Below are 14,703 nucleotides of genomic sequence, written 5' to 3'. Positions count from 1 at the left end.
GAGAATAAATATTATAAACAAATCTATGATACAATTAAATATGGATGTATTTATTTAATAAACACTAATTGAGCACTGAAAATGGGCAGGCATTCCCCTTTGTGGTAGGGGAAATCCAAGGAAAAATGACACAAACTTGGTCCCCAAGAGGCTCATATATGAGGAGCAACCAGGATAGAACTTAGGGAAACCTATACAGGCAATGTGTTAAGGTAGTAGATCCTGTGGGATTAGTGTTCCCTTAAATTTTTTTCCTTTGTAACTGCTGTGCTTAAATAATATCAGTAGGAAAAAAAAGTAAAAAAAAAAAAAAGGCAGGACAAAGTATCCAATTCTGTCAGATGTAAAAAATGAACTTAAAAAATTAAAAGGGTCTTTGGGGTCCAGATTGTATTCTTTAAGTACCATTTCTCAGCAAAAAAAAAACATGTTTACTTGGAGGAGTGGTTGATCCCAGGTCTGTAGCAAGAAATCTACAAGATGAGCCAGACAGCAAGAAACCTCAGGAAACATCCAGAGATGTCCCTAAGTGATGACATCACATGGCTCCTTTTCTGTGAAGAACCTTAGCAGGCAAACCTAACTCTACCCAACCTGTAGCTCCTCCTATGCAGGAGGCCTGGAGAGTAGAAGGGTCAACCCTTCTGCCTTTGCCAGAGGTAACTGGCCTCTCCCAGTCTCATCCACCATCCCCCAACCGCTGCTGTTGGGTACGGGAGCTACTACTTCCACTTCATGCAGCTGAATTCCTGTACCCAAGATGTCTCAGAAAACTTTACTTGCACTACCATATACAACAAGTGTGTCTGTGAGAATGACTTTCAAACCTATCTACCAGGATTTATACATTTAGCTACATCTTTCCCTACCAAAATGAGCTGTACTTAGTCCAGCAACAGAGTCATTGCTTAAATCATCCTGAAACCTGAGTCCATCCATAGTTAGTGGGTGAGCTGCACAGGAACGTGGGCCTGGTTGTTTTAATTATGGCTTGTTTCTAACCAAGATGGTATCATCTAGCTTCAGAACTCACCTAATTCATCAGCAAAGGACCCAGATTAACTGCCACTGTGGACGAAAGGCCTATGCTGAAGCATCCAGAGGCAATGTCTAAAAAAATGGCTTCAGGAATGGTCTGTACAATGGCAGAGACCTAGGAATGAGTGGGAAGCCTCCCGAGTAAACTTCTGGTTAAGAGGCAACTAGCACTGGGAGTTTGAGTCTGGCCAATTCAGTGGGAGCCCACCCAACCACTTCTCTTGGTGACTTACCTGAATACAAGCCCCTGTCTTCAACTTGCACAGGTTGCAGACTAAGGCCCATCGACTGGGTGGGATGTGGGAGACCTTTGTGATTGGTTCCATCCTCTCAGGACAAGCAATGCTGACCTACAAATGAAACACCACCATAAGGCAGAGTCACCAAGACATTCCAGAAGTACCATTCGCAAACCACAAATGATATTACATGAAGCTCAGAACATCAAAACAATGAGGTAAGCCACATCTCTGAAGGTTACTATGGAACCAAGAATAAATAAAACCTGTCTCTAGCCACCGCTCAGGCCTTTGATCATTTCCAGTAATATAAATGATTCATATACAGAATGAGAGGGCAGGAGTGGAGACGGAGAATGGATACATTAATGAATCCAAGATATCTACACTTTACTTGGGAACCAAAGAAAGCCACCAAGGAAAGGAATTAACATTCACAAAATCTAGCGTCTATTATATGTTAGAGATGTTGCAACATGCCTTGTTTGGTCCTTTAATCAACTAAGGATAAAAAACAGGCAGTGACAATCCTTTCAGTTTACAAAGAAGCGTGACGTTGGAAAGTAGCGGCAATCTGGACAATGAAGAGGTTGGAGCACATAAGTAGGAAGGATGAGGATGATAACATTTTCAAACCACAGCTTTTTAAGTCATGTAACTGTTATCAGTTTGCTCTACTCTTTCAGCCAAAATAGCTTCAAAGTGAAATCAGACTTTGGGAGAGAACTGAAAGGAAAGGCAGTCTTTTAAAAGAAGATGGAAAACGTTGTTTTTTTTTTTTTTCCATAGGAAAATAAGGGGTTAGGCAACTTCTGGTAAAAACTGTCCCCCCACTTACAAATGTGTACAGGAGTTTCTAAGAGAGCCACAACTTTAACAAAGAGAGAAAGACTGCTGAATAAAGCTAGCTAAACTAGTACAAGTTCTACCCACATCAAGAAACCAACAGTAGAAAGATCACAGCAATCTTGAGCAACCCCAAAGGTACTAAAAACCCTAAGACAAAGTCAATAGATAAGAAAGCTTCTTTTATTTCTAAGGCCTCTTCAGGAGTCATGTTCTAAACTCATTATGCTGAGAGAGACTGCTCTATTAGCTGGGGCATTTGCTGCAGGAAATCACTCTCAGGCCAGAAACCCAAGAGTTCACATCAGTCTATAAGCTGGACAATCTTGTACAAAAAAGAAACCATTGCTCAAATTATTTTTAAAAACACTTCTCTATCCATAAGAATACAATAGTATTTATTGTGGACAGTTTAACTCTGTGTGCTTGAGCTTGACTCTTAGTAGTTAACTCCCCCGGAACTGCCATTAACAAGAATAAAGCCAGGGAAGTTTTAAAAGGGGGATGAATTACCAATACGTTATCATCAGCTCTCCCATGAACTGAATTCTGAAGTCTCTCTTGCACTGCAATTAAACTGCCTAACAAATTTGCTGGCTTAGATAGGGGTTGGGGAAAGAGGATGTGAGTGGGATGTTCAAGCCGGTTTAAAGAAAAAAGACAGCCATAAGAAGTAAGGACAAGTAACGTTTGGAAGCCCTCTTTAATCAACTGGGTGTGCACAGAGCCCCTTATAAGATAACAGCAACTGAAGGACCAGATTAAATAATGAGCGATGGAATGCTGAATAAAGAGGCTCTTAGACAAACATTGAGTCCAAGCTCTAAAAAGAGCTTCAAAAATCAAAGGGCATATGGTTTTGCTTACTTGTGGAGTATAAGGAACAATACGGAGGATGTGGGGAGATGGACAGAAGTGAGCTGGGGAAAATTGGAGGGGGAGATGAACCACGAGACACTGTGGAATCTGAGAAACAATCTGAGGGTTTTGAAGGGGCGGGGGTGGGAGGTTGGGTGAGCCAGGTGGTGGGTATTAAGGAGGGCACGGATTGCATGGAGCACTGGGTGTGGTGCATAAACAGTGAATACCAGAACACTGAAAAGAAATTAAAAAAATAAAAACAAATTTAAAAAAAATCAAAGGGCAACCATCGCAGTGGGTGAAAGAGCTATTGCTAGCCTAATTTGGAATAGCCTGAAACTGGAAACAACTGAAATGCCCATCAAAGGAGAATGGATAAATAAATCCTGGTATATCCATATAACAGCATACTACTCAAAAACAGAAACAAGGGAGTGTTGATACACACTACAACACGGAGTGCTAGGCAGACAGAAAACAGTGCATACTGTATGACTTCATTTATATGAAATTAAAAAACAGACTAACTAATCTATAGTGATAGCAACTGCAATGGTAAATAGGGACCCAGATAGGGACTGAAAAGTGGGTATGAGCGAACCTTTTGGGTTGTTGTGTGTCTACTTTTGGGGTGTTCCAAGTCTTGGTCTGGGTTGTGGTTACAGATAGGTATAAAAATTCATGAAACCAGATACTCTGTATTTGGTATTTTAAGGTAAGTTTTGCCTTGGGCACCTGGGTGGCTCAGTCAGTTAAGCATCTGCCTTCAGCTCAGGTCATGATCCCAGGCTCCTGGAATCGAGTCCTGCATCGAGCTCCCAGAACAGTGCGGAGCCTGCTTCTCCCTCTGCCTCTGCTCCTCCCTCTCTCAAATGAATAAATAAAATCTTTAAAAAAAAAAGAAGGTAAGTTTCACCTTGAAAAAAATCTGCTCACATCCTGGTCTTTCGTGCCTCTCTTCTCATACGAATTTATCCAGTAGCACTGGTCTCCGCACCTACAGGTTAACTGGCACGGGCTTACCTGCTCACTTACATCTGAGAAGGATGTGAGGGAGCTCAAGTGAAAGCACTATCACCTCAGAAACATGGGCAGGCATGAAGCATCTCCATGGAGCCCCAGCAGGTCTGAATGCTGGGGAGAAACAGGGGCCCCCTTGGAGCAAATGGGCTCACAGGCCTGAATGAGTTCTTACCTCTGGAATCCACAGGGCACAGCTGACATGAGCCCATTTAGTCCCTGTCCTGGTAGTTTTCATGGCCCCACCTTTCTTCGGACATAACAGACATTGCGGATGAATGCCCAGGACACAGGAACGACACAGCCAGCTGCCTTCTGGGACCTTGAGGATGCCGTAGCAGGCCTGGAGGCACGAGGAGGAGGGGGAAGCACGGTTAGCATCTTCTCACCAAGACGGATGTCTGCTCGGGTACACAGTGACAGAGTACCCTCTGCTTTTAGGAGAAAGAGGCAAATAAGGCCCAACAAGCTCATATCTAGGATTTTGTAATTTTAAAACACTCAAAAAAAAGGTGGCATCTGTTCTAAGATCAGCATGTCTGTTTATGAAAACTGACTTTTTAAGGACAAAAGAATAAGACTAGAAGGAAATATATACAAAGGCTGGCCCAACTGTTATCTGAGTTTGGGGATTACATTCTTTCTTTCTTTTTTGCCTCTGTTTTCTAAAGTTTATTCAATGATTATATATTATATTTAGTCTGTCATATACTTACTGAATAACTTCTACAAGTCATGCACTGTTGTAATCAAGAAAAAAGTGTTAAGAAGGAAACAGAAGGAAACTTCTGAGCAGCAAATGAGCTAACGTTTAAAGAGCTTAATAGAGCCTGGTGCATACAAAGCACTCAGCAAATCACAGCAATTACTTGCTTGGGTTGAAAAAAAAAGGGACTTGTGAATGAATCCTGAATTGAATAGAATATTAGACTAATCACAATACTCCATAATGAGCTCTGGAAGCTGCTTCAAATCCTTTATGGAATGAAGTTAGACAACTAAATGAATTGCTGGGGGAAGGGACATTAGTTTGGGTAACATTCTAGACTTCCTTTTCACTACCTCCAATCTGGCCCAACTTTCTCCTCCTTACTGTTCTACTCTCATCATTAAGGACTAAACCTGGGGACTACCTGGCTCCCCATGTCGCCTGGTATACTTTCCACCACTGACTAACTCATCAAGGCAGCTTCAAAATCTGTGCCTACCCCAGGAGGTTCACCCACAGCTTGGATTCATGTTCCAACAGTTACTATCATGTTACCCCTGAACTGGCGCCTTTTCCAAACTATCCAAATCACCACCATGCTTCCCAGCTTCCAGATCCAAAATTCCTATACTCACATTATCTACTTCCCTTTGTCTACCACCCCTGAGACATGCTAGTCCTCCCTACAGAGTGGCCCTTGGGCTCTGACCTTCCTCTCCATCCCCACCACACCTGCTCTATCCATCCAAGTCCTTATTGTGTTATGCCTGGATTGATTTATTCCTAAATTCTCTTCTGCCCCTTTCACACCTTCAATCCTCCTTCTATTTGGCTGCCATGTTCTTCTTACTAAAACAAAGATTTTATTCCACTGCACAGCAACAAACCCTCTAGAAATTCCTTCTGTTCTCACCCTCACCCTTGTCTAAACCACAGGCTGGCAAACTACTGCTTGAGGCCTGTTTTGGAAGGCTAACAAGCTAAGAATGGCTTTCATATTTTTAGAGTGATGTTTAAAAAAAAGAATATGTAACAGAGACTGTATGTGGCTCTCAAAGTCTAAAATATTTACTATCTGGCCCTTCAAAGAAAAAGTCTGCTGGCTTCTGATCTAAAGCCTGATGCTCCTCACCGCACTTCTCAGCTCGCAGAGCCGTGTGTGTCTGCTCTACTTCTTGACCCCTGCCCTCTACTCAGCATGGCTTCCCCCTCACCAGGTACGTGGTTGGCAACATGTACTCTTCTTGACTTTAGCTGTTACGTTTCATCTCTTCAGTGAGACTGTAAGATCACTGAGGGCAGGTCATTTACCATCAGTTTATCCGGAATGCTTTCTATGCTGAGATCAAATAGGCGGTTTGGTAGAACAGATTAATTTAGGTCAAGAACTGAAGCTGAACTCCAACCAGGCTGCTCTTACAACAGTAGGGCATCATTCTGTAAGGTTCCTGACCTCCAAAGTTTTCTTTCTCTGAGGTCCAGAAAGTTTGCCAGGAAATGAAAGCAAGCTTCCTCCTAAAACAGAACCTCTTTCAGACCAGCAGAAGGAAAAAAAAGTGGTTCTAGGAATACCCTTTATCTCCTGGCCCTTCCATGGGGCAGAAAATAATCTACTGAGCCCTTATGTGGACTTATTCACTGTCATAGGCTCATAGAAGCTAGTAATTCATAGCAGTGGTTCTCAATTTCTTCTCGACCACAACATGATGAATGCTGCGGGCTCTTGAGAAAATTCCACAAATGCACAGACATATGTTTTATATACAATTCCAGGGGGTTAATAAACTCAGTGCCAAACATATATGACAGATATAAAAAACTATGAGCATGTACCTTCAGACAAATTAAGTTAGGCCTCAGTTTGAGTGTTCAATACCTGGGCTAAGAACCAAAAATGGAACCTACAAAGGGATTTGGAAGGCTCCCAATTTTCGCATTTTTAATCTTAAAATCTCAAGTCTAACGATGTAAACCTCTCTTCTAAAGTACTGAAACAAATGTGTTATAGTCACAGAGGAACAAACATTTGCCATAATGTGGTGGCAGTAAGGAAGAAAAGTTATGTTTAATAAATAGAGATGTCAGTATGTTCCCGATTCTGTTAAGGAGTAAACCAAATCCTCCAAATCATTTTAAGTCACTTTTCAGTCAACAGAGGGAGCTCTAACCTAAGTATCGCGTTAGAAGTCAAGTGAATGTACTCACTTTGGAAGAAGAATCGCTTTTATATGAAACTTTATGTGGCACCAACATTCAGCCATAATACATACCAGCTTACATTCTGCAAGGCCTGGTCAGGTGTTATTGTCATCACTTTCTACGTGAGGAAAGCACGTCATTTATAGTCATTACTGGATATGTTTTCAAAACAAATACTATTTGAGGAGAATTATTAAGCTACATTTCATTTTTTTAGTCAAGGAATCTGAAAAATAATTCCTTAATATTTGGTCCCAACTGTGATGAACAGCTACTGAAAATATATACAGACGACCTTTGTACTATTTTCCCTTCAAGGCTACAATCATTTATCTGAAAACCCTAGGATGAGAAACATAAGGAAATTCAGAATTGCTCAGATCTTAGGAAAGTAGTGAATACATACGTGGTATATTACCTAAACCTCAATGGGACTAAGGACAATACCATATTATCAAATACATTACATTTCTCTAGCAACCTATATAAGCATTTATACAAAATGGCATAAAGACTATAAGGAGCCTCGTATTGGGTGAGTTCTAGTATTGCCCCTAATCAGTTTTGGTGCCAGACTGAAGCAAAACCTTGCAGTTTTCAGAGCTTCTGAAATTTTTGGAATTGTAGAGGAAGGACTGTGGACCCATATTATCAAATATTTAAGTTCATACTAACACAAAATTTCCTATCTTGCTAAAGATGTGACATAAACGCCAGTAACTGATAGAGTGAAGAGAAAATTTTGAAGTTCACTCTTTTTTAAAGGAAACAAGCAAAACGAAGAAGATCCAATTGGTTACAGAATAATTTTGAGTACCTTGTAATAGAGAGGTTTAGGTTAGGTGGCCCAGGTGATTTAAATAAAGTCGTAAGCCCTGTTTTTTTTCAATCTCCTGTGTTACCTAATCATTTTATTTATTAAAAAAATTTTTATTTTAAGTAATCTCTAGGCCCAACATGGGGCTCAAATTCATGACCCCAAGATCAAGAGTCACGTGCACCACTGACTGAGCCAGCCCGGTGTTCCACTGCATTACCTAATCATTTTAGTCAATTTGTGGCCAGAATGATCTTTCTAAAATACAACTCACAGCCTTCAGGGTTGACAGGACAAAGCCAAAGTTCCTTAGTCTGTCAGCGAAGGCCCGTCACCTGTGGCTCCTGTGTCCCTCTCTACCCTCACTGTCCACCCTCCTCTACTCGACCCCACTCCCTTCTGCAGCTCTGAACAGCTCCAGAGTTCCCTCTGATACACTGTGCCTACTCTCACTACCTTCCTGAATTGTCCTCTTCTCTGCCTGAACATACCCTGCTGCTCTTTGTGGCATTTAGATTCAGCTTGGACGCCACTTAGAAGTTGTCCCTGATCCCCATCCGTCCCATGCACTTTCACAGCAGCATGGACTTCTAGCTATGAAAACACCCAGCATACTGTGCTAACTGGGCAGTATCCTTGTAGCCCCTATACCAGACTCTGATGACCCCGAGGGCAAAGATCATGTCTGCCTCTTCGTCACTGACTGTGTCTTCAGCATGTGGCATATTCCTGACACATGGGATGGTAGATGGTGTTGCATACCTATTTGCTAGATAAATTAATAAGATAAATGAAACACAAAACAGGTTCAGGAGAGTGAAAAATTACTTAGGGGAGTTCAAGAAAAGATTTAAATCAAATCCTGGAAGTCCTGTAGATTTTTTTATAGCTGAAGGTGGAAGAAAACATTTTAAATTGGAGTGTGGCCAAAACACGGAGACAGGACAGTGTCAGGAATAGTCATCACTGCCCCCTTAAGTAAACTTATTTTGCTGGAGCATAGGGCTTATGAGGGGAAGAAAAGGAAAGAGCTGAAAAGAACGTTGAAATCATCAACATCATCATCATCAATTAAAAAGGCACTATGGTGGAAAGGATGACAAATAACTAGCTGTAAGTGCTTGGGTAAAGACATTTCATCTTTTCTGGTTTTATCTGTAGAACTGAGGAGTGGGATGGTCTTTTACAGCCCTAAAATTACATGATCTTTAAAAGCATAGTGGACTCTGCTTCCTCGGAGTTATATATGGGTAGGACTGGAAAGGGCTGGGATAGAGTCTGGATTTCTACCTGGAGGAAGTATGATCTCACCAAGGTTAGGAACCAGGAGTGTAACCTGATGATGTAACAGGGATTCCAAGGCGAAGGAGAGACTCCCAGGCAGGCAACAAGGAGACTCCCCAGGGGATGATGAAAATCTTGAACAAGGCAAACTCAATGGCAAACATATGAAGGGATATAATAAAGATCTGGGTTTACCTTCTGAGTTAAAGTTAGTAAAGTAAGTCACCTTGGGGATCATTAGTATTGTTTCTAAAGGAATTACTGAAGAACAGCCAGGCCAAATCTTTATTTTCACCCTTATTAAATGCAAATTGCTACCCAGATATGGGTGCTGGAGACCATCACTGAGCTTCAGAAAGGCTGACCGTGGGGAGGTGGTGGTCTCCACTCTCACTAACCTGATGCACACAGATGTTACACTTATCACAGAACACCATATCATTCCCTTCTTCACTGTCTGGAGACCGGCACACATCACAGATCACATCTTCATCATATTCTATGCCTAGCCCTTCCTCTGTCTCAATAGCATGGTTCATATTTTCATGGCAATGGCGTTCCAGGACTTCTACCGTCTTTTCCATAAGATTCTCATCAACTGGCCCGCAACCTGCATGGAAATACAAACAATCAATCAACCCATCAGTCAGCTGTCAATCCCAAATCACCTACTATGAGCCCGGTGCAGGGATGGAGGGATTCTAAAAGATAAAACCATCTGTTCTCTGATCTAAAACAAGTGGATTTCAAAGAATCTTTTACTAGAGCTATTCTAATATTTACTTATCATCACGTATTAGTGTCTGACACATGAAAGGAGTACATTTTACCACATTTCATGTAAGATGTATTACTGACCCTTTCAATTTTCTGTCTACATCCCAATCAGTCCCCCTCCTACATCTCTGTTCTCTTATTCCCACTGAGGGTGAACTTTCACAGCTTCATAATTTTGAACACTTTAATTTATAGAATAAGATAATTAGGATCACATAACTATCTGGACATAAATAGTAATTCATTCTTAGCATAATAGTTCCAATGAGTACATCTAATGAATATATGAGGAAATTTTTATACAAAAAGGTATTAAGTTATAAAAGAAAATTCTAGGTATTGTATATGTCATTATACATATGAAATATTTTGTTTTTTAAACATGACTTCTAAAAATATCCAATAATATTTTCCAATGGCAACTGTATATAAGAGAAATCTATTAGCATCCACAAAAGTCTAACTGCAAATTCTAAAATTACCTTTTTTTGCCTCTTGATTCCCTTTCCTTCTATACTTTTAATTTTTCTTAGTCTTACAAACTTAATAAACCCAACTAAAAGATTTATATGGTGGATACAGGCAACAACTAAACATATTTTTTTTAATGATTCTGTGAGAATATACACACGCACACACACACACATATATGTGTGTGCGTGTGTATATATATGTATGTGTGTGTGTGTATATACATATATACATATGTATATATATATATTTTTTAACAGCTTGTAAACTCAGGAATAATTCTCAAAATGATCCAAAACAAATTCACCCAAATATTCTACTTCATTTGTTATATAAGATACTCGAAGAAATTCTGGAATTCCATATAAACTACCGTTTTAGTGTCGTATATAGTTATGAAAGCAGAAACTACCCAGGTAGTATGTTTCATTTTTCCAGCCAAGACAAATTACACACTTTTTTTTCTGGAGTGGAGGAGGACAGTGTTTGGTTAGAGCACTTGGATTCAAATTCCAACTTGACCCCATATTGGTTATATAAACCTTGACAAGTTATTTATTCTCTTTAGGGCTTAGTTTCATTATCTATAAAATAAGGACGGTAATATAAACTCCCTGATTTCTTGTGAGGATGAGATGAGGTAATATTTGTGCACTGCTTAGTTTAGTGACCAGTATGTAGTAATAAGCACTCAATTTTTTAAATTCCTTAATCTGAACCCAAAAAAAGGCATAATTTAATGTTGTTTTTAGAAGTTTATCTTAAGCTCTTAGAAGCCTTACTATAATATCATTTACTCTAAAGAGTAAAACTTGAAGTAAAGCAATCCTCTTTTTAAACTCTTCTAAGCCTAAATGCAGTGTGGTGTCCTGGATGGCAACCTGGAATAGGAAAAGGTCAAGTACTATGGTCAAGTGAGATGTTATTAACATTAGGGGAAACTGAAACTGTGAGGGGCATATGGCAACTGTATTAAATGTACACTTTTCTGTAAATCTATAACTATTCTAAAATAAAAAAAGCTGATTACAAAAAATCCTTCAAAGGGGATTAACTGCAAAATACCAAAGGGACCTCACCGTAAGGTGGTGTCGCATTGAAGGCAGCCCTGTAATGATCATAATGTACACAGACACCATACGGTTCACAAACACAATGGCACACTGAGCCATCAATCCACTGGATTCTGCTCTCATACTCTGATTTCCCTCCTCTGTCAGTCTTTTATTCTCTTCCTTTGTGGTTTGTACCCTAAGCTGACATCTCTTCTCTCCTCTTAGAAGGCAGAGTAAGAGAAGACATAAAACAGTAAGGTTTAAAAAACAACAAGTACTGGTTATACTAGTACCACTAGTATAATTACCACAATCACACTAAACTGGATTTAATACAATTTTATGTTTTTATCCATAGGCATTCAGATGCCAACCTCAAAAGAAAGGAAAAAAAAGGGAGGGAGGGAAGCAAAGTAAAACCACTCATCCCTGTACTAACAATGTACAAATGTGATTCAAACAAAAAGGAAATCAATTGTGTGCTTCTGCAAATCTCATATGGAGACTTAAAAACCACCCACAGTTCCATAGGTCCAACCACTGCTCAGATCGAAGTCTTGTCAAAGAGTGATGTGTAAGAATAAAATGCGTTTTCTTTCAGCCTAGCATCTCCCAGCATCACCGGTATGGTGCTATAGGGCATACACTTACTTTACAACTGTTATTATGTTTACTTTCAGGATTTTTTTGTTTGCTTGCCTCTGCTTAATTTAAGTCTTTGAGAACTGCATGACAACTTCAGAACTTACTAAAGGTAGTGAGGCAGCTAAGAACTGCTCTGGGGATGTTTTGCCCTAAGCCTGCCATTCTTCCCGCAGGAAAATTATAAGTCTCGCATGAAGGCGTGCTGGTCACATTGACCTGTCAGGTGCATGCTGCTGCCTCCTGTTGAAGTTAGAGCTTCTCTCCAGCTGGCAGAGATGGCAGAGGTGCTGCTGCCCCTGCCCCTGCCCACTGATCAGAGTGTTTTTTGGGGGCTGAGCCAGGAACCAGCTTCAGAATCCTCCTTAACCAGCAGTCCAATCAGCCATGACCACTCTCACAACTGGAACTGGAAAACAATCTTACGAAACCTACATACCACCCCTGATCTGTGCCATTCACCATGGATAAGGAAAGAAAAGGTCAGATTTAAATGTTACCGCTCTATTTCAATATATTTATGCATTTCAAGAAATGCCTCATTAAGGTAAGATCAATGAGAAAAATAAACAAAAAGGCCAGAAAAGAAAAGAGGCCACAGGATGAAAGCAAGTTAAATGGTCCTGACAGCTTAAAAAAATCACGAGGCAAGTCAAGGAACAAGTTACTTGCGGGAAAACAACTCACCCATTTCTGCGAGATCTTCATTGAGTTCCTGAAGCCAGAAGATGTCCATGTCGTCTAGGTCATAGCGACACACAGATGCCGCCAGTTCCATGATGTTGATGTAACCAGGTTCTGTGGTTTCCGAGCTGGAGCAGTGGATGTACTTCCGGGGCCGCATATACAGAACGTCCTTTACCTTCTCGGCTACAACCCTAGAAAAGTGAAAGAAAGATACTGATAAGTCAACAAATGACAGATTCTAGGCACTGACAGGGTGGGACACAGTGGAGCTGAATGCTCTCCTTTTCTTCCATGGGGGGCAGGGAGGTCGCTGCTCTGCCAACTGAGAGGTATGGCAGATCCCTTTCTGGAAAGTAAATGGTTCTACAAATTCAGTTTTTTCATCTGCTGTGAATAGTCCACTGCTAATGTAATGTTTCATTCACCCTCATTGCTGCTGGGTCCTTACTACCATTCATTCTAATAAAATGTTGCAATGTGTGTTCTTGGGGCAATAGCCACCACATTTGGTTAGAAGGGGAAACTGAGGAAGAGATGGTACCAGCACAAAGCCATGGCCAGATTCCATACCAAAGATATACTTCAGCTAAACCCGTGAGTTTCTGCCACAGAGCAATATTGGATGGTGGTAAAGAGTACAGGTTATAGACTCACACAAGCCTGTTTTTTCTGCCACTTACTCACATAGTGATCTTGGGGAACTACTTCATTTCTGTAAGGTTCAGTTTTCCTAGCTAAAAAGTAAGGACAATAGTCATATACTATTTTTTTAAGATTTTATTTATTTATTTGACAGAGAGAGATCACAAGTAGGCAGAGAGGCAGGCAGAGAGAAAGGGGGAAGCAGGCTTCCTGCTGAGCAGAGAGCCCGATGCGGGGCTCGATCCCAGGACCCTGGGATCATGACCTGAGCCGAAGGCAGCAGCTTAACCCACTGAGCCACCCAGGCGCCCCAATAGTCATATATTATTATAAAACAGTATCAAACCTATAGGGTTATTACAATTGCACAAAATACATAAAGTGCTTAGCATATAGTAAAAAACAGATGTTCAACAATGTTATTGTTGTTATGTTTATTGTTATTGTCACTATTTATGTAGATGAGGTAAAGCCAAGGGCCGTGGACTTATACAAACTACAGGCATTTTCCAGCCATACACAATAGCGACCAGAAGTCCGAGCCAGGGTAACATGATAAGATGAAAGATTCCTATTCTTCCATCAACTTCTCCAGCAGGCCTGAGAAAACTCGTATTTTCCTCTTTCCTCCTGACACTTAGGAGCCCAAGGCAAAGAAAGCAAGCAAGGGAAGAACTAGAAGTTTCTCATACCAATAACTCATTTTATAGTCAATGTTTTAGGTACTCCACAAAGCATCAGAAAATATAAACAAGAGGAAATATGGATTCTTATTCCTTGGCAATTTAAAAGAACAGAGTGGGCCCTCTAAAAAAAGAGAAAAAAAAATATATACACCCACACACCCACACACACACATATACATATATATAATAATGAAAATCGTTTCTCTGAAAGGCTTCTGGAACTAGTTTCTTTACTCAAGTCACTATATATATAGAAGGATTCATAAACATAAATGTCTTTATATGAATACATATAAGTATACATAGGCATAGTCCACCTTGTAAATATATATTAAGTATTTCTTCCTAAGCATTCTTCCAAAAGGTTATGATTCAACATAATATATGTTGAAAAAAGTAAATAACTACATGCATTTGCACATTTTAATTTTTCTACCATATGGAGTTTTTAAAGCCAAAGGCAACAAATATTTGAGTAAAAAAAACAGAACCCTAAAATATTAATTGAGGCTAGAAATTTGGGAACTGCTGACAGAGGCCGGCTTCCAACTGATATGAACCCAACTGAAAAGGACAAGACATGCATATGAATTCTCCAAAGACAATGAGATTAAATATCCTATGCTTATTTGGTGCATGGCCTATGAGGTAATTATAGAATATCTGATTTTTTTTCAAGATTCATCTTGTTCTAAAAGGAAGAATATTTTGCTAACTATTCATATCAATT

At 40.1% G+C, this 14,703-nt stretch overlaps 1 protein-coding gene across 7 annotated transcripts in view; it reads right to left on the bottom strand.

Moving 5' to 3' along the window:
* The window catches only part of JADE3 (jade family PHD finger 3), a 133,002-nt gene that overhangs the window by 15,818 nt on the left and 102,481 nt on the right, over positions 1-14,703 (bottom strand). For all 7 annotated transcript variants that reach the window (XM_032842894.1, XM_032842898.1, XM_032842893.1 and 4 more), the window contains 4 exons: positions 12,646-12,836; positions 9,412-9,623; positions 4,180-4,347; positions 1,272-1,388 (listed from right to left, as the gene is read on the bottom strand). In XM_032842894.1, the coding sequence (XP_032698785.1) occupies positions 1,272-1,388; positions 4,180-4,347; positions 9,412-9,623; positions 12,646-12,836 (688 nt within the window). The remainder of the gene's footprint in view (positions 1-1,271; positions 1,389-4,179; positions 4,348-9,411; positions 9,624-12,645; positions 12,837-14,703) is intronic.

Source organism: Lontra canadensis, unplaced genomic scaffold (assembly GCF_010015895.1).
Source record: "Lontra canadensis isolate GAN:19392208 unplaced genomic scaffold, GSC_riverotter_1.0 scaffold134, whole genome shotgun sequence".
NCBI classification, from domain to species: domain Eukaryota; kingdom Metazoa; phylum Chordata; class Mammalia; order Carnivora; family Mustelidae; genus Lontra; species Lontra canadensis.
This window is presented reverse-complemented; position numbering and strand designations above follow the sequence as displayed.